This window comes from Danio rerio, chromosome 14 (assembly GCF_049306965.1).
Source record: "Danio rerio strain Tuebingen ecotype United States chromosome 14, GRCz12tu, whole genome shotgun sequence".
Taxonomy (NCBI): Eukaryota; Metazoa; Chordata; class Actinopteri; order Cypriniformes; family Danionidae; genus Danio; species Danio rerio.
In genome coordinates this window covers 46098910-46123280 of record NC_133189.1, presented here as the reverse complement: position 1 = coordinate 46123280, position 24371 = coordinate 46098910, and the positions used below count along the sequence as shown (strand labels likewise).

The 24371-nt window shown below is 34.4% G+C and overlaps 1 protein-coding gene across 8 annotated transcripts in view; it reads right to left on the bottom strand.

The window, feature by feature from the left end:
• Positions 1-241: 241 nt before the first annotated feature.
• chrnb5b (cholinergic receptor, nicotinic, beta 5b) overlaps positions 242-24371 on the bottom strand; it is a 39562-nt gene continuing 15432 nt past the window's right edge. For 7 of the 8 annotated variants that reach the window (XM_073922194.1, XM_073922197.1, XM_073922195.1 and 4 more), the window contains 5 exons: positions 9694-9839; positions 9471-9515; positions 8793-8902; positions 3887-4850; positions 242-1311 (listed from right to left, as the gene is read on the bottom strand). In XM_073922194.1, the coding sequence (XP_073778295.1) occupies positions 1165-1311; positions 3887-4850; positions 8793-8902; positions 9471-9515; positions 9694-9839 (1412 nt within the window). In that variant the 3' untranslated portion in view covers positions 242-1164. Of the gene's footprint in view, positions 1312-3886; positions 4851-8792; positions 8903-9470; positions 9516-9693; positions 9840-13645; positions 13812-24371 lie in introns of those variants that run through there. The other variant, XM_073922200.1, reaches the window with a different exon arrangement.

The following is a 24371-nucleotide window of genomic DNA, read 5'->3' as shown; positions in this document are numbered from 1 at the left end:
ACAAATGTCTTGATACCTCAGGATGTTGATGTTGCCGTCCAGTCTGCAGATCTCTCCCACGCGCCCATACTGAATGTAACCCCAAACCATGATTTTTCCAATACCATACCAGACTAATTTCTGTAAGAATCTTGGGTTTATGCAAGTTCCAATAGGTCTTCTGCTGTATTTGTAATGAATGGGATGCAGTTCAACAGATGGTTCATCTGAAAAATCTACCTTCTGCCAAATTTCCAAATGATCAACTAGAAGTCAAGTTATTATTTGTTGCTCTTATAACTGTTGATGACAAGACTTTTATCAGGTAATGTATACATGCATGTGTGTGTGTGTGTGTGTGTGTGTGTGTGTGTGTGTGTGTGTGTGTGTGTGTGTGTGTGTGTACAGTAAGTAAACTGTAATATGTATATTCCAGTAAAAAACTTTTCTTTTCACTTAAAAGTAAGTGGCCACATTGATCTTGATGTTTAGTTGACATTTAAAGTCAGTACATAAGTTAAAACACACTGTAGTTCTGTTTCCCACAGCAGTCCCATAATTTACTATAAAATTATCCTAAAATTACTTCTGCAGAAATTGTATTGTCACACAAGTAATGGCTTTCTGCCATTTTCCCAGTAAGATTCTATTATTACCATTAGATTTGCTAATCAAGATCTCTAAATGGTAATTTAACAGAAAGTTCCTCCAATTTAAGTGTTCTCTGTGTAAAAGCCTGCATAAGTATCCTTTACACACACATTTCTGCTTTTTTGCAGCATGTTTTAGTTTAGTGTATGCTTGGAATCATTGCGGGATTTTGGGGGTTTATATTGTGAGAGGCTGGAGAATGTTGAGGCCTTCGGGGCTGAATGTTGAGGATGAATGACAGCTCTGAAGGGTTGGGGTCAGTGTTAGGGTCAGCTAAATATTCAGTCTGTGTCCAGTATTGTGCTCTGACTCATCGGCATCCAGGAATTTTGTGTCAGTGTGATTTGAGTTGTACACAGTGCTTAACGCTTTATGAAATGCGCCAGGTCCATTGCTGGGGTCTTTTTTTGCTACAATATTTACTGAAATAAGCTGGTTGTAACAGTGAGTTGATGGTAAGACTGGGGTGTTCGGTGGACATTGAAATGAAACCGTTATGTGAGATGGGTTGAAGCTGGTCTGAGTTTATGTGATCTACAAATCCTCAGTGGCCGGTGTGTTATAACTGTTGAAGAGCGGCTGCATGAAGAGGCCGATGGTTCCTGCAACACACACTAAAACAAAGATCCACAGAAACAGGCGGTCGATCACCATAGCCACATACTTCCAGTCCTCGATAATCTGTGGGAGACACACAATGTGCAATGATTCATTTAAAATAATTAGTTAGATAACAAGATTTGAACTAATCAATGACACTTTACTGTAGTTGACCACTGATCTATACAACCAAAATCTCTTTAGTGTTTTGTAAAAGAATATTATGTAGCATTTATTTGTATATGTATGTATGTATACGCACACCTCCCACCAGAGCCGATATACAGCCATATTACACTGCTACTCATGTAATATTGCTCATATATATATGTGTGTGTGTGTGTGTGTGTGTGTGTGTGTGTGTGTGTGTGTGTGTGTGTGTGTGTGTGTGTGTGTGTGTGTGTGTGTGTGCGTGTGTGTATTATGTGTGTATATATACATGTGTATAAATTAATCTCACTCTTTTGTATTTTGTAGTACTGTATTTATACCATAGTAATCTGCTAGTGTTTGATTTGCTTTGGCTTTCTCTGGGTTAATTATAGTGATCTCCTGATTGCAACAGAGAAATACTGAAAAATCTCTGTCGACTGAGATGGCATTTCATGTTGTTCAGCCTTATAATCTTAAAATGTGAGCAAAATCATCTGTTTTGTCATCAGTTTAGACATTATGCTAGAGAATCATTCAAATACTAGCTCTAAAGTGACATGTTTTTAAGCAACAATTTTTGCTGTTTTGACGTCAGCTGCAGATGTGAATGAATGGCGTAAGAAAGTAGTTCCTAGAACAAAAGGTTTTTTTAGAGTCTACGTTTTTTATTTTCATTTTTATACACACGATAATGCCGCCGAACTGTTGTATAAACGCAATATGGCTGTGTATCGTCACTGGTGAGACACTAAAGCACTCAGCCTGCTGCCTCGAGCCAACGCACACCTCCCACCAGAGCTGATATACAGCCATATTACACTGCTACTCATGTAATATTGCTCATATATATATAGCATAAAAGAATGCATTTGAACAAAACTGATTTATTAAACCAATATATTTATTAAAATAAATTAAATACATTTTAGTCACAGAACGTCTTTAGAAATAAAAATATAGTATGTTAAAATTCATGCAAAATATAAAAAAAATAAACTACAAAATTTAAACTAAATTTAAACTAAATTTTGTAAATTTTATTATTTCTTGATTTTTCATTTTTCATCACTTTGTATTTAATATTTTTCTATAACATATAAATTTGGGTGTACTAGTTTTTGGACCGTTATTATAAGTTATTTTGTTAGATTAGCTCCAGATTTGGCTTCAGTACTGACTAATGTATACACACAAATATAATTTTGTAAAGCATCCTATAGAAAATATTAATTTAATTGAGAGATTTGTAAGGGGTGTTCTCATGTATGCTGAAATTTCTTTATTAATATTTATTTTAGAATTGTATGTTTAGCAATCCAAAATTTTAAATATGATAATTTCCTAGGTGATAGATTGTGTCCTGCAATATATTATATTTTTATGAGCAGCCCGAAAAATGGTTTTATCAATTTGTCAACAAAAATATACAGTATTAATATAATCACATATTATTTTATACGTTTTATATGCAAATTTAATTTTATGTAAAAACCAAAATGCAACATCTAGACTTTATATGCCATTTCTGTGTTAGAAAGACTGAATAATTTTTTTTCTACTTGTTCAAACTACATATTTAAAATGCACTGAATCAATACAATTCTTCAGTTTTTTTGAGACAACATATTTTTTATGTAAATTTGTAAAAACAATTAAGTTAACATAATCGATTTGTGTTGGGACTACATAAAGGAATTGTGTGAAACCTAGCATTTTTTACAATGTGTACACTGTTAAAATAGCTGGGTTCCACACAAACGATTTGTGTTGGGGCAAGATGAAGGAATTAAGTAAACTTTTAATCATAGACGAGCACAGCAGCACGAATAGGCGATGTGTCTGAATGGTAACGAACTGAACAGATTAAAGACAAAGTCCCCCATTTTCTAATTCTCGTACAAAAATGCTTGCTGCAAGTCAACAGTTTTGCTGTATCGGCCCTGACAGCATCGCGGGGAAAAACATGCAACAAACCTCGTGGATCATGGAAACAAACACATACGAGCCTTCTTGAACAGCTAAATACTAAATACAGTATTTGGACACGGTCTCACCCAGTCATTGGGTCTCACAGCTTGGCAGGTCTGCCTTGCCTTCGGAAAGCACATGCTCTCATGAATAATTAAGCAGCAGGGTCTTCTCATAGGATAGAAATCTCTGCTATGAATAATAATGAGAAACCGCAGAGTCATCACTCCACTTGCAGATTCACGCTACGTCACCGATTTTGATCCCCAAAGATGATTTTAAAGCCGGAAGATGAAATAAGTTTGAACAAAAGCTCAAAATTATCCAGTTTTCCCCACAAATAAAGCTGACAGGAGCTAACGTTGTCTTGACTGATGCTCAACACACCCAAATCTGTTCAAATAAAAAAGTACTCCAGAGTTTCTTAAACCTTTAAAAACTGAGTTGTTTCTGCTAATTTTAAATAAGTACTTACAACCAGCAAACATAATTTTTTTGTGTACATATTTTTTCCAAACACATATATAAAACTCACCCCTTCGTCATCATCCTCGCTCTTCATCTTGTCAGCGATGTATCTTACCCCCTTCACAGCCTCCTCCATGTCCGCCGAGCACTTCACCGCCATCCTCTTGCGAAGCTCGCTGTTCTCCTGCAGCTCTCCTGCTCTCCAGCCGATGTGATTGGCTGAATCCTCATTCACGAAGAAGGTGGAATCGGCCTCATCAGCCTCGCTCTTCACTGGGACATCGGACGAAGAGTGCTGCTGGTGCTTCCTGCGAAACCTATCCCGTTTGTTGGACTCTCCCGGCCGTCGCATGAAAAGAAAAGCAGGCAAACGTACAAGAAAGTAGTATTTCACCCATTTGGGCATAGAGTGTGTGCTTGGCGATCGATGGTGCACATTTAGCACACACACACTCGTAACAATAGAAAAAGTCACTAAAACCATTGTGAACATTAAATACTTCCCGATGAGGGGCACGGCCAGTGATGTCGGGGGTACGATTTTGGAGATCAGTAGGAGAAACACAGTTAAGGCCAGGAGAACAGAAATACACAATGTGATTTTCTCCCCACAGTCTGACGGGAGATAAAAAACTAAGATGGCCAATGAGGTGATGAGGACACAAGGGATGATCAGGTTTATGGTGTAAAACAGTGGCTTGCGTCTAATGATGAAATCGTAGGTTATATCCAAATACGTGACATCATTTGGGTCTTCGTTTTTGCGACCAGGCAAGGAGACGATGTCCCATTCACCGCTGGGCTTGAAGTCGTCTCGACTGGCGAAGTCTGACAGCAATATGAGGTCTATTTCTGTGTGGTCGTACGTCCAGGAGCGGAACTTGAGCGTGCAGTTTTGCTGGTCAAAAGGAAAGTCCCGGACCTCGATTTTACAGGCACTCTTATAAATGGCCGGTGGAAGCCAGGCAACCTCACCGTTATTTGACACGACCGCATTGGAGTAGAAAGACACCTCATATGTCCCATCAGCACTAAAAATGACAAACACACTGCTTTCAATATGTTGTTTTAAGTGAAAAAACAAAAAAGGTGAGTATCTTATTTTGCTGGTGTGCATAAAAATAAAGGTGAAACTCAAAGTTTCAGAGAGTCAGCTTATCATTAGGGCTGGGCGAGAAATCACATTTCGGTATTTTTCAGATGGATATGTCAGTATTTTCTTTATTTTTATATTTGTACTTTAAATAATCTGTATTTGTTTTGCACTTCTTATATCCTACTTCATGCTGTCCAATTAGGGCTGCAATACATTGGAAAAATCTGACATTGCCATATTTAGTTTTGCATCGATATATTGCGATATAAATACAATTTCACCAGATCCTTTGAATAGATTTGGAAAGATTTCATTCATTTAAAGGGCACCTATACTGAAAATCATCTTTTGAAAGATGTTTGGAAAGAACTGTGTGTAGGTATAGTGTGTCCACAGTCATATTGGGGGTGATAAAACCCCAATGAGTCTCTTTATTTATTTCCTGAAGTTAAAATAGGATCCAAATCTCTCCCATTTTGAGGCTCAACGTGACGGAGTGCGGTTTCTCCGCCCACCGAATTGACTGACAGCCGCTTATTAAAATGTTGTCGTAATAACGTGTATAATCATATCAACAAAACAGGATGTGCGCAAAGCAACTGGGATTAAAATTCTGTTCAACTCCTTGTGATCATCAATCATCATTAAATGTGATCAAGAATTCAAGATCAAGAAGAGTTTTACAAGTTTAAAATGTCTTTAAAACAGTGCATGTTTGTAATTAATTACAGTGATTTTTTAGAGCTGTCTTTTCTGAATCACCTCAGCTGCACGTCAGAACAATTATAAAAGATGCATCAATCCTGGTTTGTGGACATTAAATCAGGTTTATATTGTACATTAACATAGCGGATAACCATACAGCAGTGCATATTAATGTGTATTCTGTCACATTTGCATGCAAAAACAATGCAAAGTTAAATGTGTGCGCTGTATGTATGTATGTTCGCTGCGTGTGTGTGTCTGTGTGTGTGCATGAACTTTGTAATGACATTACATTATGAAAGGCTTGAATTAACTCCACAACAAATACATCAAATAATCATTGGCAAAGTTATTACTGTAGTATTTCTCACAAACGTTATCTGCTTTCTTCATGTCTGTCGCAGCTAAAGTGGAGACTGAGCTGAGGCACACTTTAACAGCCACATGGGAGAACTAGCATTAAAGGCACAGGCCACAAAAACAACTACACTATTTTCAGAGAAGAAAATTCTAATGTTATGAAAAGTATAATAAATAGTCTGACAAGTGTTTTGAGCTGAAACTTTACAGACACATTCTGGAGACACACAAGACTTTTCTTAAATCTTGAAAAAAGGGGTAAAATAGGAGCTTTTTAAATCAACTGTTGTTATCAAGTCTTTTTTTATAGTGCATCTGCATAATTTATAATAAATTACAAGCAAAATAAATAAATAAATAAACAAATTTAAAATTTTTTTTTAAATTTTAGTATCGATTAGTACCAAATTCCAATATTGTGACAACCCTACCATATAGTTCATAAAAATATATAAAGATATATTGTAAAAACTCAAAACACCGCCCAGCCCTATTCATCATCATGTGAACAAAACAGTGTCAGTCGGATCTCATTCCTTAAGATTAATGTAGTAACTCTGTCCTTGGAAAAGTTTAAACTTTGCCCAAATTCTGCATCAATGCAGCAATGTAAAAAAAATCATAACACAAGGTCTCCTGCTGCCACCTGTATTTTTTATAAAGATTCAACCTTTGCATTACTAATACCTCTAATAAATCATTTAAAGGGATAGTTCAGCAAAAATGAAGCATCTGTCATCACTTACACACCCTCATGTCACTCCAAACCGGTTTGACTTTTTCTTCTGCAGCACACACTAGATGAAATTTTCAAAATCAATTTGTTCCCCATACACTGAAAGTCAGTGAGGTCCAGTGTGGTTTTGAACCCCCTTGAATTAATAAACAAGTTGAATCAAACTTTTAAAATTCCAACTTTTTTCCCAGCAGACAAAAGTTGCATTAGAATGATATGAGTGTGAGGAAATGAAGGTCTAAGACCTAAGAAGCCTGTTTTAATAATGCATCATAAGGGTATTCCCAAAGTCTGCATGAAATCAAAATGTACCATTTTTATTTTACTAGCGCACATTGTTAGTCTTAAAGAGGACCTATCATGCCCATTTTTACAATACGTATGTCTCTGATGTCCCTAGAGCATGTTTGTGAAGTTGCAGCTCAAAATACACAAGAAAATGATCTTGGTGACTGTCGCTTTAAATTTAAATGAGATTGAACTCTTTTCAAAAGATGGCAGAGTTACAAACGTCTGTGCCTCAGTAAAACAGCAGATTCTATACAGGCAGGGGCGGATTTAGTTATTTGGGGGCACTAAGCAGTTCCAGCCATGGGATCCAGTAGTCCTACACTAATATGCACCCTTCATATTTGTATATATTTAGCTGCCATATTCATATATGACTCAGTCTTGTTTTCTCTTTATCTTGATGCAATCAATATATTTTTAATTATTTGATTGCTTAAAATCAATTCATAACTAAAAATATTAAATAAAATATTTGGTTTTTTAAACTAAATCTTCATCTGATTTGAATGCTTGGCTGATACATGACTGGGGGTGGGAGGGACACATTTTTTCATGGACATAATAACTATGGTAAAATTGTATTTGTCAGACACTCTCCAAACAAAATGTTACAAAATGCTATTATATATAATTACTGAAAAATTCTAAGTATTTATTGGGGGCCTAAATCCACCCCTGAAAACAGGACTAACATTATCTCTGCGAAAAACTGAAAATATCAGAAAAAGTGGTTCAGAAGAAGACTTATACAGTTTTCGTTTGTGCATCCTGTTTTTATGCAGTGTGATTATAAAATAATCTATTTATTTCATGTTTACCATTAGAGGCTGGCTATATTCACACACTGTTGCCACACAGCTGTGTTTAAACCTCTAATAAAAGTGATTTTTGCATAATAGGTCGCTTTTAAGGTGAACAATTAATCCTTGCAAATTTTAAAAAACTATTTGTTTTGGTAATCTAAAACCAAAATCTGAGAGTCTGCTTCTGTTGTGGAATGACAGCTCTTCTCTGAAGATGTCAGTTTGTCAGGTAGGACCAAACATGCTCAGCCACGCCCCTCCAGCTGTTTGCTGTGAGTGAAAGATGACAGGAGGAGCACATAAATAAAACCCCACCTCCTACTAAGTGTGGTTTATTTTTAAACTAATTTTGAGAGGATCACGTGCTTATGATTGAACACAGCTGGTATCTGGATACACTATAAATAACCAGAGTTTTCCACTTCAGTCATCTTCGTCTTGAAGAATCCCCCTTCCACCCCTACTCCTCCCCTTCTCTGATAGTGTGTCATGGCAGCCCAGAGGTTAGCACTGTTGCTTCACAGCAAGAACGCCGCTGGTTTGATCACTTACCGAGCCGGTCAGCGTTTCTGTGCAGAGATTGCATGTTCTCCCCGTGTTCGCATGGGCTTTCCCTTGGTTTCCCGATTTCCTCCCTCCATCCAAAGACATACATTATAAGTAAAATGACTACTCCAAAATAGCATCTTGGGACAACTCTAAGCCAGATATAACATTCATAAGCAAGGGAGTTCTCGAGACCTACCTGAGCTCAAACTCTCCTCTCGCCCTTCAAATGGGAGGGAGCCCCAGGCTTTAGGATCTTATGAGTTCAGGGCTCTCTCCCGGGACAGCATGCCGAACAAGCTTTATTATCAATCATCAGCTAAGTGTGAACTCTTAAAATATTTTGAGCAGAAGCAGAAGGTCAGATTTTGATTAAAGGTTAGTTGTTTTTTTACTTCATGTAGACTTTTAAGAGCTATATACAGTAATGTCTTACTTGTTGTACAGGACGATGTCAGGCAGCCATATATGTTGAGAGGGAAGCCGAACTTTCCTCATCCCTTCATACTCCTCTGGATCCCACATCAACCGATAATCATTCCATACCTAAAACAACACACACTTTTTTCAGTGTTTTTATTGACCTCATTCTTCACATATGAAGGAGCGCAGCATTGCAATCTTTTTGGCTCAATACTTCCAGTCTCATTCACTTCCATTGATTTCTAGACATTAAAAACAGCTCGTTATGCTGTTTGATGTTGTAAACTGATATTTCCGTATTATATTATTATACTTATCATGTATAGTCATGAACACACACGTTTGTAGAGCAAATAGTTTGAGCATTTTCTGCCGTTCATTACTCTAGTCATTACTCCCATAGGCAACTGAATCAGACGAACGAAAACAAGCAAACTTATACATTGCAGAATAAGATCAATACTATGGGGCTGTCGGATGCTTGATTCAGATTGGCTGACAAACGTTCTAAGGTGTCATTCCAAGGAACCGCACAACTAAAGCAATTACAGGCAGATTGTGACCCCATTACACACTAGATAATAGACATTTGACATGTAGCAGCTTTTATTTTCATAATAATTCAACAGCCTGTCGTCAGTTATTCCTCACTTAAAAATTCCAACCCAAATTAAAGCTTGTTTGCTCTTACCTGAGTAAGCCAACAGTTGGTGGTCATGATCTGCTCTCTCTCATTCTGAAATTCAAGTATTAACCTATTATGTGATACATAAAGTTGTGTATGGCATTTATATATATATATATATATATATATATATATATATATATATATATATATATATATATATATATATATATATATATATATATATATATTTTTTTTTTTTTTTTTTTTTTTTTTCTAAATGACCTACCACACTGATAAGCTGAGCAAGGGACACTTGGATTGCAATGGTGACCTGCTGGCTCTTGTTGACCGCCGGCCGGATCAGCTTATTGTACCGGTCCGGGGAGAGTAAATAGTTCACCAACCGCTCCTCCACTTCTGCACACCAAACAGCTGGAACACAGAGACATGAAGAAGTTAAAAATGTTTTATTACATTGATAAATTGTGATTTATGTAATAATATGAAAAAATAATTTACTCGTGATCCAAATTTCACACTTAGAAATTTCACACAGAAATAGGTTTGTATAGGTTTGTTGAGTAAAAATGGGTACGTTTTTTTAAGGAAATGATATATGGTTTAAATAAATGTTTTAATTGTAAATTAAAATGTGAGAAGTATGGAAGCTTGTATTACACGATGTGAAATATTTTTAAAGGTAATTGTTCCACACAATTCTCACTTTTTCTTATAATTTCAAGATTGCATACCACAATTTCTAATTTATTTGCACGACTGCAAGTTTATATCACCGAAATAAATTACAATTATGTGAAAATGAAACAATATAATTATAATATAATATGATATAATAATGTAATAATGTAATACAATATAATATAATAATGTAATAATTTAATTAATTAATATTAAAATAAAATAAAATTATATATAAAAATAATGCAATAATATAATATAATAATATAATATAGTATAATTAATATAATATAATATAATATAATATAATATAATATAATATAATATAATATAATATAATATAATATAATATAATATATATAATATAATATAATCATTTAATATAATACATTATTATATTATATTTTATTATATTATATTATATTATATTATATTATATTATATTATATTATATTATATTATATTATATTATATTATATTATATTACATTATATTATATTATCATTTATTCATTCATTTTCTTGTCGGCTTAGTCCCTTTATTAATCCGGGGTCGCCACAGCGGAATGAACCGCCAACTTATCCAGCAAGTTTTTACGCAGCGGATGCCCTTCCAGCCGCAACCCATCTCTGGGAAATGAATTATATTATATTATATTATATTATATTATATTATATTATATTATATTATATTATATTATATTATATTATATTAATAATATAATTATTAAATTATTATAAATATTGAATTTTAGCTTAAAAAAAACTTTTACATTAAAGGAAATTTCACCAGTAGAATTTAAAAATGTATAAATTTTATAATCTGAACTCCATAACCAAACAGCTTAACAAATATAAAGTTATATTCATATAACTAAGAAAATATAATGGCCAATTAAAATCAATGACAATCAAAGTGCATCAAATCAATCAAAGTGCATCATCTGGAACACTTTACAAGCAACCAAAGTTGGGACTCCAAAGAGTAAGTTTTTAAAAGGAAGTGAAGCCCAAAACTCTGCTGGTGATTGTGTGGCAGAGTCTCTAAGGGACAGCGAGTCAGGACCAATGGCATCAGTCTGAGGACGAGCAGTGCAGTGTGGGGACAGAAAGCACTGAGATTACAAGATTGAAGCTGACAGTAGAAGCACTGGGGCAGCAGTCAGGATTCAACACACCATCAGCCCGCCTGTGTTCAGTCACACACACACTCTGCATCTGACTAACAGATCAACAAGTACAGCTCAAACAGCAGAGAAATTAAATCAGTGGCATGATGAGGAGTTTTGGGGGAAATACAGTCGAAGTCAGAATTTCTAGCCTCCCTTAACTATTAGTTCCCCTGTAAAAATTTTCACCAATTCCTGTTTAACAGAGAGAAGATTATTTTAACACATTTGTAATCATAATAGTTTTAATAACTCATTTCTAATAACGGATTTATTTTATCTTTGCCATGATGACAGTAAATAATATTTGACTAGATATTTTAAAGACACTTCTATACAGCATAAAGTGACATTTAAAGGCTTAATTAGGTTAATTAGGAAGGTATAGGGTGATCGGGCAAGTTATTGTATAATGATGGTTTTTCTGTAGATTATCAAATAAAAAACAGCTTAAAGGGGCTAATCATTTTGACTTTAAAATATGTTTAAAAAAATTAAAACTGCTTTTATTCTAGCTGAAATAAATCAAATAAGACTTTCTCCAGAAGAAAAAATATTATCAGACATACTGTGAAAATTTCCTTGCTCTGTTAAACATTCCAAGGGGGGCGAATAATTCTGGCTTTAACTGTGTGAGAAGAGACAAATGAACTCTCTAATCCACTTTTTTGGAAGACACTATTTAAAATAAACATTTCAAAATGGCAAAAATGCCAAAACAGGCAATGACATGAAGCGAAACAAAACGAAAGAAAACAAAACAAAAAAATTTCGGCTTAGTCCCTTTATTAATCAGGGGTCACCACAGCGGAGTGAACTGCCAACTTATTCAGTACATGTTTTACATAGCGGATGCCCTTCCAGCTGCAACCGATCACTCGGAAACAAACCAAACTAAATAAAACTAAATGAAACAAACAAAACAAAATAAAACAAAACTACATGAAACTACACAAAATGAAACAAAAAACACAAAATGAAACAAAACTAAGTGAAACAAACGGAACAAAATGAAACAAAACAAAATTAAACAAACAAAACTTAATGAAACAAACGAAACAAAATGAAACAAAACGAAATGAAAAAAAAACTAAATAATGGAAAGTATTAACCACAGTTGTTAGGAATGGCCGTTTCTCTTAATTTGTTTTTTAAAAGCTTCTTAAGACACTTTAAAAAAGCATTTAATTCGTCATTGTCACTGTCATTTAATGCAGTTTGCAATCTTTTTGCTTGTTTATTATCTTTTAGTTTTATTGATTATTGCGGTGTGACTTTTGGCATGTTAATGGAATTTTATCTAAGCTTGTAATTCTGGCTTGAGTTGCATTTTATCGGTTGTTGTATTTAAGAAAAGTGCATCATAAATACAATTTATTATTATAATTATTATTATTTTTAAAAAATACAATACAATAATTAATACCCAAATAAATTAAGGTAAAAATGTGTACAATTAAAAGTAATTTAAACATTTTAATGTAATCAAATTTCCAATTAAAAATTTTGTCAAACACAAACTGTGAACTAAATTTACAGTGTAAATTGAATACAGTATGTCTTAATCATAGAAAACAAATATCAGTTGGCTAGACAAACCACTGTTGTTCAAATGACTTACCTAATCAACCTAACTTGCCTAGCTAACCTAATCAACCAATTTAAGGTTACTTTAAGAGTGTTACTTTAAGCTGAATATTAGTAACCCGCAAAAAAGAAAATTAGATGAGAAGTAATAGCATGTACTGTCATCTTATTTTAAAAAAATAATCTCTTTATTAAAAACCTAACAAGAGACCACATAATTTCATTAAACGAGTATCTTCTGTTATCTTCTCACCAAATACTAAATCATCCATTCATTTTCCTTCAGCTTAATCCCTCATTTAACAGGGCTTGCCACAGGAGAATGAACCACTAACTATTCCTGCATATGTTTTATGCAGCGTATGCTTATCCAGCCACAACCCAATACTGGGAAACACCCATTCACACTCTCACACACTAAGGCCAATTTAGTTTATCCAATTTACACATAGCGTATGTCTTTGGACTGTGAGGGAAACCAGAGCACCTGGAGGAAACCCAGGCCAACACCAGGAGAACATGCAAACTCCACATAGAAATGCCAACTGCCCCAGTCAGGACTCCAACCAGCAACCTTCTCGCTGTGAGCCGACAGTACTAACCACTGAGCCACCGTGCCACTCTCACCAAAAACTGATGTATGAAATAATTATCCCTTTATTTAAATAAACTCTACTCTACAACTCTACCATAAACATTATCTGCAAAAACACAATCAGCTTCTCTACACAAATGTTGATGCTACTTGTTACACCTACAGCTTATGAATGTCAAATTTCATTACCCGCACACAAGAATTAACATGTCCATTATTAAGAGTCCAGACAGCTGCATAAAGAGCCCCGCTCATCTGTAAATAAGATGCACCGAAGCAACAATCCTCATGATTCACAGACAACATGCAGAGGGTCATGCAATCCTTATGCCGTTAAAACCCTATGGGGATGATCATTCTTAATGCCAAACATGAGTCAGCAGTGGAGCCCTTTACTGCTCCATCAGCACACATTGGCTTTATCACAGCCTCTCACATTACAGAGTATGAAAGCACAGGCTGACGGTAATTATCATAATGAGGGTTTCGAGAGAGAAAAACAGCACGGTCATAAATGAACATCAACATCACAACACACAGCAGAAACCGTGCAAGTTTTCATTCTCAATGGCTTCATGTTCTGCATTAGGGGCATCATGCTGAAATATCAGGTTAGGAGTTGATATTATAGAGAGCAACATAAAGATGAAGTAATTTTTGTGCTAATTTAAATGTAACTCAATGGATGGCTTCAGGTCTTGTACTAGTAAACACACACATGTACATGTACTGTGTATACAGTACACAGTTAAAGTCAAAAGCATTAACCCTCTAGTGATTTTTTTTTCTTTTTTAAATATTTACCAAATTATGTTTAACAGGCAAAGAAATCTTTTACAGTATTTCCTATAATATTTTTTCTTCTGGAGAAAGCCCCTTTTCTTTCATTTTGGCTAGAATAAAGGCAGTTTTTAACAATTTTAAGGTCAATATTAATAGCCCCTTTAAGCTATATTTTTATTTAACTGTCTACAGAACAAACCATGGGTATACAATGATTTGCTTAATTACCCTACCTTGCCTTATTAACCTAATTAACCCAGTTAAGCCTTTAACCTTCTACTGAATGCATTATAATTAAAATATTTTACAGTTTTTTTTTTTCTTTTGTTTGGTCACGTTTAGTGAAGGGCTGCAGGGCTCCAGTGGGAGACAAACTGGCCTCCTTCAGATGGAGATACAGCATCTCCATCTCGTCAGATGTTGGACCGGATCAAACGACATTCAAAGATTTTTTGCTTGCAAACCAATTTACCTGATTCATGTGTAATAAATGTCCATGGCCTTTTTTTCTTTACCTACCACTGGACTAAAGTAACTAGCTAACAAAAAATTGAATTTGAGGCAGTAGAAGATGTGGGCCTTCTTTCTTACATAACAAATTACTTGCGCATCAGTAAACAAAGCTGAAATGCAATGAACGCACGTTTCCATTAAGCAATCATACATTCCATTTCACAAAAACTGCCTTCTTTTATCAGAGAAATACTGCTAAGTTACAAAGTGTGCTATCTATCTCAGATGCAGAAAATCTAGCCCATGCTTTTATGACTTCTAGGCTGGATTACTGTAATACTCTGTTTGCTGTTTGCCCAGCATCCTCTATTAGCAAACTTCAGCTAGTACAAAATGCAGCTGCCAGAGTTCTTACCAGGTCTAGAAAATATGATCATATCACTCCAATTTTATCCTCCTTACACTGGCTGCCTGTTAAGTTTCGTATTCATTTAAAAAATATTGCTTCTTACATATAAAGCTTTAAATAATCTAGCTCCTGTTTAATCTAACCAACCTTCTGTCTAGCTACAATCCCACCCGCTCTTTATCTCAAAACTTAGGGCTTCTGGTAGTACCTAGAATAGCAAAGTCGAGTAAAGGGAGGTACTTTATGAAATCTTGCTGTATGGCATCAACGTCTAACAGTGGATTCAACTTAGAAATTTGAAATTTAGAATTTTCCTTATAAATAATAATTTTACTGTTTGTTTAGATTTAATTGGTGTTGCAGTATTATAAGCTTCAACACAGAACTTATAAATGACACTATATACATACTTTCCAACAACTCATATTCCTACAGCTTTCATTTATTCTATTATTTTTTTGCTGATATTAATATAAACAAACCTAATATTGTATTATCATGTATACTAAATATATATAACTCTCATGGCGTACTGCGGTTCTCACATGCCCATTGTTGAGGTTGTCTCTAACTAACTGAATCAATTTAACAGACAAATAACAAAACTGCCAACACAAATGATTTAACGCACAAAAGCAAAACCAGAATAATGCCCAAATATTCAAATAATATGATAAAGTAGCAAATTCAATTATCAAGTATCAAACAAAAATGAGTTCAACTCAAGTAAGGGGACAATAATGAAGCCAATCAAAAGAAAGAAATATAACAAAGCAGTTCTAACTCATGAATAACTTCTTACCTGGCCAGAAAATAATGAAAAGAAAAAAAAGGCCTATAGTGCAGTTCGACGTATTCTTCCCTATACTGAACTGTAGAATAACATAAATAGAAAGATGACGTTCCTCTCTTACCTGATGTCTTTAACAATACATTTACTACGTGTTTGCAAAATTGAAGTCGTTCAACATCTTCCCTATCCACCTTACTCTGAGAAAAGAGTGAACTTGAGGAGGTATAGCTCGGGAATTAAAAATTAACTGACAAATCAATCGAAATAAAAATGAACAAAAACAAATCTCAAAGTGGGCAAAAGTAATCCAAAATAATTTTGCCCAAACAACAGTTAAGCAAAAACATCGAAAATCATAATCATGTCAGCAAAATACACGAAAAACGAGATTAAAAAAAAGCGCTCTCCAGCATGTCATGTGACTTAACCAAAGCACACCATTGGCTACACTAAGATCTTCTCTTTCCAACAAAACAATTCAATGTTGGTCTTAATGAAACAGTGTTAAATTAACATAATTGTCATGTTGCCATATGGCAACACCATGCGGTATTCACTTTAAGCTGAATAGTATCTTTAAAAGTATCTAGTAAAATATTATGTGCTGTCATCATGATTAATAATTAGTTTTATAATTATTAATAAAGGGACTAAGCCGACAAGAAAATGAATGAATGAATGAAAGAATATATATATATATATATATATATATATATATATATATATATATATATATATATATATATATATATATATATATATATATATATATATAAACTAGCTGGATAAGTAGTCGGATCATTTCGCTGTGGTGACCCCGGATTAATAAAGGGACTAAGCCGACAAGAATATGACTATTTATACAACAGTTCTGTCTGGTTCTTGAATCTGATTGGCAGATAGCCGTGATATATTTAAGTAATATCAGCACCTGTAAAGCCTCCTTACCCTTTGTATATTACTCCACCCACATATAACCAGCAAAAAGCAGACACTACAGATCTAAAGTTTCAAAGACGCAAGCTCAAATGTTTAACTGTCAGCTTATGATTTGAGTCCAAGGTGGAAGAAAGTAGTTCCTCATACAAAAGGGTTTTTGAGACTCTCCATGTTTGATTTTGATTTTATATACACAATTATGCCGTCAAACTGTTGTATAAACGCAATATCACACTCGAAGCAGTGCGATATGGCTGTATATCGACAATGGTGGGGGCACTAAGGCACTCGGCCTGCGGCCTTGTGCCAACGCACGCCTCCCACCAGTGCCGATAAACAGCCATATCACACTGCTACTCATGAGATATTGCTCATATATCTGTATATGTTTATATATATATATATATATATATATATATATATATATATATATATATATATATATATATATATATATATTGCAGCGAGCACACGCATGCCATATATATATATATTAGGGATGGGAAGATTAATCGATATGTATCGATACGCGGTCATGCGCGTGCACGATGCGAGTGCATCGGTAGAGCATCAGAGGATGAATGAAATTTTGGAAGCAAATCTAGATGCATCGGTTTTTGCAAGATGCATCGGTTTTTCCAAGATACAGCTTATATTTTTAATATAGAATGTATTTTTCATTTATTAGCAAGTGTTGTCAACCTGTTTTTGGCGCATAATTTAATCGACCTACATAAAGTATGCCTTAGCAACGGATTTGCGGATGTGTACACTTACACTACAACTCAGTGTATCAGGTGTGCGGATGAAGCTAGTAGTGCGCCCTCAGAAAGCGCGAGAAGCAAAACAAACATTTTATTCCCCACTGAGTTTTAAATCTAAAGTATGGCAACATTATGGATTTAAGGATGGACGACTTGACAGGACAGATGCAATTTGCATAATGTGCCGCGCATCTGTAAAATACACGGGCAGTACGAGTAATCTGAAATCGCACTTGAAGCGGCGCCACGGTGTTGTTGTGAAAGCATCTTCCAGTGTTCTTGCATCCCCGGCTTCCTGCACTGCTTCCACTGTAGCTACCAGCTCCAAAAGTGGTGAGAAAAGCATTGAAAGTTTTTTTCCGTGCGCAACAGTTTTGTGCGCTCTACGCCAATAACGGATGTTATTGCATTGTTCATCTGCAAAGATATTCAGCCTAGTGTCACGGAGAACGAAGGATTTAAACACCTCCTCCTGTTAATTTTTATTTAATTATAATAATAATATTAATAATATTAATGATAAATAATGGGTGTCACGGTGGCACAGTGGGTAGTTTGACCACCTCACAGCAAGAAGATTGCTGGTTTGTTATATTTTTATCAGCCTGTTGTTTACAGTGACAGTGATGTTTCAAAGCAGCATAACACTGCTAGTTCACAACCTTAAGTTTTGAATATTCAGTGGCAAAATATATCTTTGTAAAACTTGTTTCATAGTTGAAAAGTTAAATAACAATTCTTGTTGTGCAATGATAAACCTTTATGTTGAAAGAGTGCAAATATATATATATATTAATATATTGCACTTATACATTCTGTTTATCTTGAAAATACTTAAATAATATGTGCTATATGTTCTAAAATGGCCCTCTACTGTAAACTGACACTCTGGCTCTGAGAGAAAAGCCAGTTTGTAAAAAAAGTCTTGGTTTTGCTTGGTTAATAAATAATCAAACTCATTCAATGGCACAGCGTCCTATTTCACATAATCTCATAAACTTGATCTAATTAGTTAGTATATATATATATATATATATATATATATATATATATATATATATATATATATATATATATATATATATATATATATATATATATATATACACACATATATATATGTATATATATATACACACACACACACATACATACATACATACATACTGTACCGTTTATTATTAATTTATTCCATTTTGTTAAAGTATATTATTATATTTTTTGTTGCAGTTTTCTTTTAATTTAACTGGTTTGTTAATTTATTTTGGCAGCAAGGGTCATTATGGGAAAAACAATAACATCCTTGATTGAACAAAATGTTTTGTTAACTTGGGAAACAAAATCACAAATAAATATATCTTTGAAAACCAAGAGCCGGATTGCTGCACTCTATTCTAAATTTTGCACTCATTACAGCATCAACAGTAATATAATTGTGATAGACACACCATCCTCAGAATAAAAATGTTGCCATCTTAAAAACACGCATGGAAGATGCTTTCCACAATGACTAATATGATGAAAAAAAGAGTTACTAAAACCCAGACTTGCTCAGACAAGCCTCATGTCCTGCTTCAGGGCTCTTCACAAAAACACACACTCCTAACCAACCATAGACTTAAAACACACACACTTGCACCATCTCAAGATTACACAAAACAACACACACACTCACAGTTGCTTGCACTGAGCTTTTCCACCCAGATGCACTTCAACTCTGTGAATAATTCAGCTGCACTAAAATAAAACCTGGCTCATCACACAAACAACCACAACAGATACACACACCAACACACACAAAAAACCTGGACTAACTCTCTGAATACTTTACTAGAGATACAAAAATACATCAGAGTGTTTAATATCAGCACTGGTGCAAAGATGTGCATATAAACAAATCTGAATCTCAATGAAATATAATTAGGCTATGCTGTTTGACTGTCTGCAAATGTGTGTTACTAGTGTTGGAGTGGCATAAATATCCACCAACTGAATTATTAAAAGATATACTCCATCTGCGGCCAAGCTCTACTGCATCAAACATCTTACATTAATACATATACACATAGTTGTGGCCCTAAAGTTACCCCAGTGCTGCAGTTTTAGGTAGAGTGTGTGTCTCTGTGAGAGTGTTGATTTTAATTTGTGTTACACTTCCTTCAGATGTTTCTTTCTTTTCCACAACACAAAATAAATACTGTGGCTGCTTGTTTAAACTACTTCTTAAAAATGAGCTGAAACAACACAATACTATAAAAAATGTTGAGTTATTTATTTAACTTAATGGTTGAGTTAAACATATTTGGTGCTTTGTTTGGTTATTTTTAACCTTAATTAGTTTATTTATTAATAACTCAACCAGTTGAGTTAAATATTTGGTGCTTTGTTGGGTTATTTTAACCTTTATTAGTTTAATTATTACTAACTCAACCAGTTGAGTTAAATATTTGATGCTTTGTTTGGTTTATTTTAACCTTTATTAGTTTATTTATTAATAACTCAACCAGTTGAGTTGAATATTTGGTGCTTTGTTGGGTTATTTTAACCTTTATTAGTTTATTTATTACTAACTCAACCAACTGAGTTAAATATTTGGTGCTTTGTTGGGTTATTTTTAACCTTTATTAGTTTATTTATTAATAACTCAACCAGTTGAGTTGAATATTTGGTGTTTTGTTGGGTTATTTTAACCTTTATTAGTTTATTTATTACTAACTCAACCAACTGAGTTAAATATTTGGTGATTGTTGGGTTATTTTTAACCTTTATTAGTTTATTTATTGCTAACTCAACCAGTAGAGTTAAATATTTGGTGCTTTGTTGGGTTATTTTAACCTTTATTAGTTTAATTATTGCTAACTCAACCAGTTGAGATAAATATTTGGTGCTTTGTTGGGTTATTTTAACCTTTATTAGTTTAATTATTGCTAACTCAACCAGTTGAGTTAAATATTTGGTGCTTTGTTGGGTTATTTTGAACCTTTATTTGTTATTTATTTAATGACTCAACCAGTTGGGTTAAAATTTTGACTTTCAAAGTTCAACTGATTTAACTGACACAAAACAGCTGTATTATTATGCGTGTTTAATGTTGTTTTTGCGTTATAAAGATTATTTAAGCTATAATGCAATAATATTCTAGTTATTTTTTTATCAAATTAACCCTCGGTGTCATTTTTTTTAATCCGTTTCACCATCCAGGACCATCTTTTTAAAGCGTTTGGATGTGGTTACTGTAGACACTGAGTGAAGCCTGCTGCAGCTGCTGGATGGTCTCTACAGCAAACAGAGCTCCATATTCTGCTGCATCAACAGAGGATTTCTTGCTTGTACAGTTTATAACTGTCTACTTTGTTCTGTTGCTTCATTGTTTGTGATTCTTAATCTGTTTTAACAAAAGTGTCTGGAACTAAAATGCAATGGAAATAAAGCATGTTCATTATTTTTTGAAAACTGTATGTTATTTATTTACAAAGCCATAACTGTAAAACTAAATGTAGTTCTAGTAGCAATAGTAATACCAGATTGGAAAAAATAACATTTAATCAAAATAACCCAATGCACTGGATTGAAATACCCTATAGTTGGGAAGGTGCTATAATAACTCATAGTTGGCTTATATGTTGGGGTATTTTTAACCCAACTATTTTAACAGAGTATAGATTTTGGGGGGACAACTTAAATTTGTTAACTTAATTTGTGTTGGAATAAAAACTAAAAATTAAAGGTTTTGATAAAGTAATTTATTAGAATCACAATAATAATGTTATGAGTTGTTTATCCAGTTTGTTCAAAATAGCCGGTTCATTCTGAAACAAAAAATATATATATTTTGACCCATGTGCTGGGGAAAACACACTTCTACTTAGAAAAATTTTTATGATTTCTACAACAAGCAAAGAGCTTCAGGGATCTGGGAAAGAGGAGAGAACTTTGAATTTTTATGAACTTTAATGTTATTACATTTTAAAGAAATGGATACTTTCCGTCAGCACTACATGGACATCAGCATAACAGAGATATGATGTGCAATATAATTCAAAAATGAGTGTTTACATGATGTGTAGAGACAAAAAAACATCTCCAGAGTTTTATTTGTCAGGGCAAATTTTAAATGTTAAAATTGTTAAATATTTATCATTACCGAAAATATGAGTGATGTTAATGATATCTACAGCGAATGTCGAAAGTTATATGCTAAAGCAAATATGCGAGAAATGTGAGAAAGTTTTATTTGTGTACGATGCAGGTTAAGGTAAACCTCTGTAGAACTCACTGTAGTTCTTTATACACAGCTCCTTTGTGGTATAAGAGAGTCTCCATGAGCTGCAGGTTGCATACAATAATTGTATGAGGATTCTTCTTAAAAAACATAAATGGCAGTTCAAGCGGATTATTTTGTTAGGTAAGAGTTAGATCATTTTTTGCTTTGATGAGAAATTTGACCTATAAGTCTATTTGTCGCTTAAAGAAGTCTCAAAATAGCATTTTGGTGTTGTTGATAAAACCTAGTGTGTGTTATCAGTCACCTTTAATGAAATATTGGCATGACTGTCTTTTTTAATGTATATTGTGTGGTTTGTATAGTTTTGTCTGTCTTTTGTACTATTGGACCTAGTGTCCGGAATAAAGAGAATACCAATTAACAAAAAGCAACAGTTTTCCAAAAAGAAATTTACAAATATTCAAAGAACTGCTGCTTTTTTCTTACAGTATGCATCCACTCCAGAAAGAACATAGAAAACAATTCATACAAGATAAAATTGTAAAAATGAATATGATTTCTGAAGGATCGTGTGCTACTTGTTACGTTAACCAGCGATCGTTCTCCGGAGATCGCTGGTTTCCACTATACTTGAACTTCACTTCCGCATTTCCCAGGACTACATATTCATACATGCACCTCTTCCAAAAGACGCACTCCTGGTCATTCATCTATCCTGATTGCAATCACCAGCTGAACCTTGTCGCAGACTGATATTTCACACAGTATTTAAGCAGCACACACACTCATTCACTTTGCCGAGTCTTGTTCACTGTTAAGTAGCATTACAACGCGTTTTCCCAGTCTTGTTATCTTGTGTACCGACCGTTAGCCTTGTTAGCCTCTTTGTCTTTGCCTGCCGCCTGCCTTTCTGACCTCTAGCCTGTATTCGACTGTGATTCTGGACTGCCTGTATAGACCTGTTTGCACCTGTGTTGACCATCGCTTGCCTGACTACGAATAAACCTGCATGTGGATCTTACCTTCGGTTGTGGTGTTACTCCCCGGCGTTACACTACTTAAGAGTAATAAAGCTAAGCATTTAGCTTTTCATTATAAGAACAAATGTAAATAAAGATTTAAATACAGAAATTATACGAAACAATTCACAATATTTAAAATGTATTGTTTAATTGTTTGTCTGCTTAAATAAGAGCAACTTTAATTCAAGCAAATAACTTAAAACCCAACTTCTGAACAGTCTCTGATCAAAGGCATTGTTCACCCAAACATTGTCATTCTGTCATTATTTACACAATATTTTACTCATTCTCCACTCTAAACCTGTTTGAGTTTCTTCTGTTAAACACACAAGAAGATACTCTGAAGAATGTTGGAGGTGAAAGCAGCCATTGGACCTGTTCACACATACAACCTTTCCGGAAAATTGCCGGCAATTTTCCGGAAAGGTCTGTATGTGTGAAAGGGACTATTACCGGCAATTTGCCGGAATGCTGCGCTGTGTGAATGCAGAAGGAAGATTGCCGTAATAAGCGCGTGCACGTCTAGAACGTGCTGACGTGAGACGTCTGCTTTAGCCAATCACAACAGTCAGACGCATTTACATCCGCGCAGTTTGTGAGAATAAAAGCCTTTGAATATTTTTCCAGACACATTTAGCTGCTAGAAGTTAGTCAGATCACGTTTATATGTTCTTCTTAATGTCAACTGTGCAAATAATCATCGATGAGATGCTTATGATAAGCCGCTGTTTGTTTACCTTCAAACTTTGCGTGTGCCTGTGAAACAGCCTGTGAGCGCCTGCACACGCACATATTATGAACATCTCGACATGCGAAAGTGATCCTGCGAAAGTTGTTCACAATATTGATCATCCACAGAGTTTTTAATTTAGTCAAATGTTTACAAATACAAGCGCAGCCGTTTAAAGCTCATTTGTGGTGAATGATGTCAGAATTTACCGGTATTTTGGAATGGATGTGTGAATGCTCTTTTCCGGAAAATTTCCGTAACGTCCTCGCCTGTGTGAACAGCGCTTTTTTCAATATACCGGTAAAGTCGTTCCGGAAATTTTCCAGATATTTACCGGTATCACTGTGTGAAAGGGGCTATCGACAGCTTTGTTACCAGCATTATTCACAATATCTTATTTGTGTTCAGCAGAAGAAACTCATAAAAGTTCAGAAGCACTTGAGTGAGTTAATAGTGAGCTCATTTACATTTCTGGGTGAACTATGCCTTTAATATGATGACCTTGATTATACGTGCAACTGACTCACTGCTTAACAAGTGGAAATACTTCAGCAATAAAAATCATTAACGGAAGCTCTGATACACGAATCAATATTGCTAATGGCAATCACAACATACAGAGATGGAGCCCAGTCTTTATCCATAGCTCATACAAGGCCTTAGCTTATCATTTGTTAAGGCATACAACAAAGTAACTTCAGACGCTGCCTTAAAAACATTCCCTTAAAAAACAGCCAACTGTAACATATTTGTGCAACTCACAGTATGTTTTTCATATTTTGATTAATACATGAAAG